This window comes from Euphorbia lathyris, chromosome 5 (genome assembly GCF_963576675.1).
Source record: "Euphorbia lathyris chromosome 5, ddEupLath1.1, whole genome shotgun sequence".
Taxonomy (NCBI): Eukaryota; Viridiplantae; Streptophyta; class Magnoliopsida; order Malpighiales; family Euphorbiaceae; genus Euphorbia; species Euphorbia lathyris.
Window position 1 is genome coordinate 62,430,119 of NC_088914.1, and position 3,458 is coordinate 62,433,576.

Consider the following 3,458-nt stretch of genomic DNA (forward strand, 5'->3'; position numbering starts at 1 on the left):
ACGTACCTCCCCCCTTATTCTTAAGGCCTTTTATAGGTGTTTTTTGGGTAACCGCCGAGGGCGGTTACTCCTTAGTGGGCCACGTTCTGAGGGCGGTTACCCCTTTTTAGGCCATGTCCCTTTCGTGGCTTTCATGGCAACGAACGTGGTTCTGAGTGGGAGTCTTGACGCTCCGTTTAGGAATTCGGGGCGGTTTACTCGCTGCGCCCGCTTCCTTCATTCGGGTCCCGTCCAATCTTAGCCCATGGGGCTTTAATATGGGCTGGGCTTGCGAAATGAATATAACCCGTTTTGGGCTTCGCGGGTTATCAGGGTTAAATCATAACAAAATCAATGATTAATAGCTGAATGTGAAAAAACAACTAATCAAGGTATTAAATCTTTAAAACAAGCAAATTTCATTTGCTTAATTATGTTTTTCCATATTAAAATTATACTATAAAATGGGGATCTAAACTAAGTCATTGTTTGGAAGAGAGTTAATGGAGGTAAACGAGAGGAATGAAAGGTTAAATTATCACATTAACCTTGTTTGGGAGTTGTTTTTTTAAAGTAAATAAAGATTAATGTAAGTTAAATGTTTACTTTCTTTAACCTTCAACTCTAACCTTCAAATTGAAGGTTAACAGAAGTAACATAAAGTTTATTTTAAAAAAACATCTTTAGAAAGTAAATTTAACATTCATTTCCCTATATAGTGTAACTCTCAAACGAAGTTAAACAAGTTTAATTTTTAACATTCATTTTCATCCCTTCTCTTTCTTTTCCATTATCTTCTCTCTAACTCCCACCTCACCTCTTAACCTCTAAACTAGGCTAAAGTTAGGGAGACTATCAAAAGCTCCTAAACTTTGAACATGAAACCAAATTGAAGCAACGAAATACACAAGCTCCTAAACTTTTTGACTTCTTTTAGATGATGGTCCTAGCTTTTTTGACTTCTTTTAGATCATGGTCCATGTTCACGCTACTTCTATGAATCAATAGAAACTTCTAGCAAATGGAACCATTAATTAGCTCCCATCACACACTAAACACGATTACAAACAGAGAAATTCAATGGAGCAGCCAGCCATGATAGAATCGATGACGATCTAAAACAGTATGCCACGTGGATACTTTCTGATGTCAGCGCCCACGACTTTGCCAACTCCTGTTTTGGTATTTTTTCTGCTTATATTCTGACTTCCTTCACTTTCTTTCTTACTCTTGTTAGCTTCACTTTGGGCAATTCCAAATCCACTTTCCACCTGAAAAAATGGTTCAACGCAAACTCAATCTCTGCCGTCAGATCATCCACTCTGGAATTAATGTATTACTGCTTTCGCTACTGTTCTCATCCTTCACCGCCGTCAATGCACAGCGTAAAACCGGAACAGAGTACGAAATTTACACCGATTTCGATCCAGCTATAGCTTTAGTCATCGTTATTCTTGTTTGTGCATTCTTCCTCCTCATAGTCTTCTCAATGTTCATCCGTCACTGCTCTGAGCCTGTCGTTGTTGCTAATCTCTCCACCGCCGCTATTGCTAGAAACTTGTCACGGCGGCAGCCCGGCCTTGATTCTGCTGTAATCGAGAAATTTCCCGTTTTCTTTTACTCCGATGTGAAAGAGGTTAAAATTGGGAGAGGGACGCTAGAATGCGCAATCTGCTTGAGCGAATTCGAAGATAACGAAACGCTGCGTTTGTTGCCCAAATGCAATCATGTTTTTCATCCCGAGTGTATCGACAAGTGGTTGGCTTCTCACGTGACTTGTCCCGTTTGCCGGGGCGAGCTCACACTAGAATCCGGGGAAACCCCCAAAGTTTCATTGACGGTGGATTCCGATTCCAATCAGGAGGACATTGCTCCCAATCTTAACCGATCATCAAATGAAGTGGCGATTACCGTAAATGAAGAGCAAAACAGGGACTCAGTAACGATTATCGCAAATACGAGCCAGAATCCGCATCCGAGATCGAGTATATCGGGGAAGTTTCCGAGATCACATTCGACGGGGCATTCATTAGTTCAAGGGGGAGCGAATATTGAAAGATATACACTGAGATTGCCGGAGGAGGTGAGGACACAAATAATGGCGAATGCGAAACTAAAACGGACATTAAGCTTCAACGTAATTTCAACAAAGGAATGGAGCGTAAGGAAAGGGTATAAAATCGGAGGCGAACAGATAAGGTGGTCGGAGCGGTGGTCAATGCTGATTAATCCGGCGTTTGTTTCGACAGGAGGCGGCGTAAAATCTTCAAAGATGGATAAGGAAGGAGATTCAGATTCTGTTAACAGTAGGAACTTATTGGCAGCAGTTAAATTAAATTGCATGAGCTTAAAAGTAGAGGGAGTGGAAGAAGCATCAACTGTAGTAGGGGTTCCGGTCTGATCTAGTTACTGGATGAAATTGAATTGATTAATTAGAGAATTGGAGGAATTAACTGTAATTATATTGAATTGGATGAGCAACTCATTTTGAATAGAATGGGAAATGAAGGAAGAGAAGTTGGAATTGCAGAAGGTAGGTGGTGTGGTCATTTTAAGGTTGCCCGTTAAAAAGTTCAAATTATGACGCCTATGAGCGGGCTAGTTCTTGCTGCGACTACTTTTTTTTTTTTTTTTTTTTTTAATTTTAATTATAAGATAAGATAAGTGTATGTTGTACACTTTAAATTCAATGGACATTCACCGACAGAAATGTATGGAAAATTAATATAAAAACTATTTAAATATCAACTAATGTATATATATGTGAAAAATATATTTATGATTTATTTATTAATTGATGGGTTGAATAAATGACAATTATAAGGTTTGTGTTGTCTTATAAATGAGTCCATTGTTGTTGATATTCTGTATACAATAGGTTTGAAAACTTTCGATGTCAGGACAGAAATGATCAGCTTCACTATTTATCCAGCTATTTCCGCCTTGCATGCGGAATTATTAGCAATATTATCATCAATTCGTATTGTTTGGGAATGTGAGTTTAATTCAGTTCAGATTGCATCAGATTCTTTATTGACTATCCGTCTTCTTTTACGAAACAAATTATTTGAATTATAACTTTAATTTTGATTATAATAAAAAAAAATTATATTTTATTTTGAAGTAACATTTATGTATTGACAAAACATGGACAACTATTAAATTGGTACATGTAAAATATCTACTATATGATTTGTGATTTCAATTTAGAAAGTTGTGTTTTGTCGACATATCACATACTTTTATTTATAAACTTTTAAACCACAAAACTTTATTTGTAAATTAAAAAAAAACCACAAACACTATTTTATAATTCAACATTCTAGCTAATAAATGTAAATACATTTGCACTTTTATAGTTTATCATAAATAATAGCTTTATAATAAAGATTATACTTATTTTATTTTTGACAAAATAAATCTTATTTTTATTTTATTTTTTCTACCATCGGATGAATTTACCTTATCAAATAATTTGA

General features: G+C 36.3%; 1 protein-coding gene across 1 annotated transcript; it reads left to right on the top strand.

Annotated features, from left to right (window-relative positions):
- Positions 1 to 696: 696 nt before the first annotated feature.
- On the top strand, positions 697 to 2,718 carry LOC136228760 (RING-H2 finger protein ATL32-like). The gene has a single exon (XM_066017235.1). It carries the CDS (start codon positions 1,259 to 1,261, stop codon positions 2,378 to 2,380), a length of 1,122 nt encoding a protein of 373 aa, XP_065873307.1. The 5' UTR covers positions 697 to 1,258; the 3' UTR covers positions 2,381 to 2,718.
- The last annotated feature ends 740 nt before the right edge of the window (positions 2,719 to 3,458 follow it).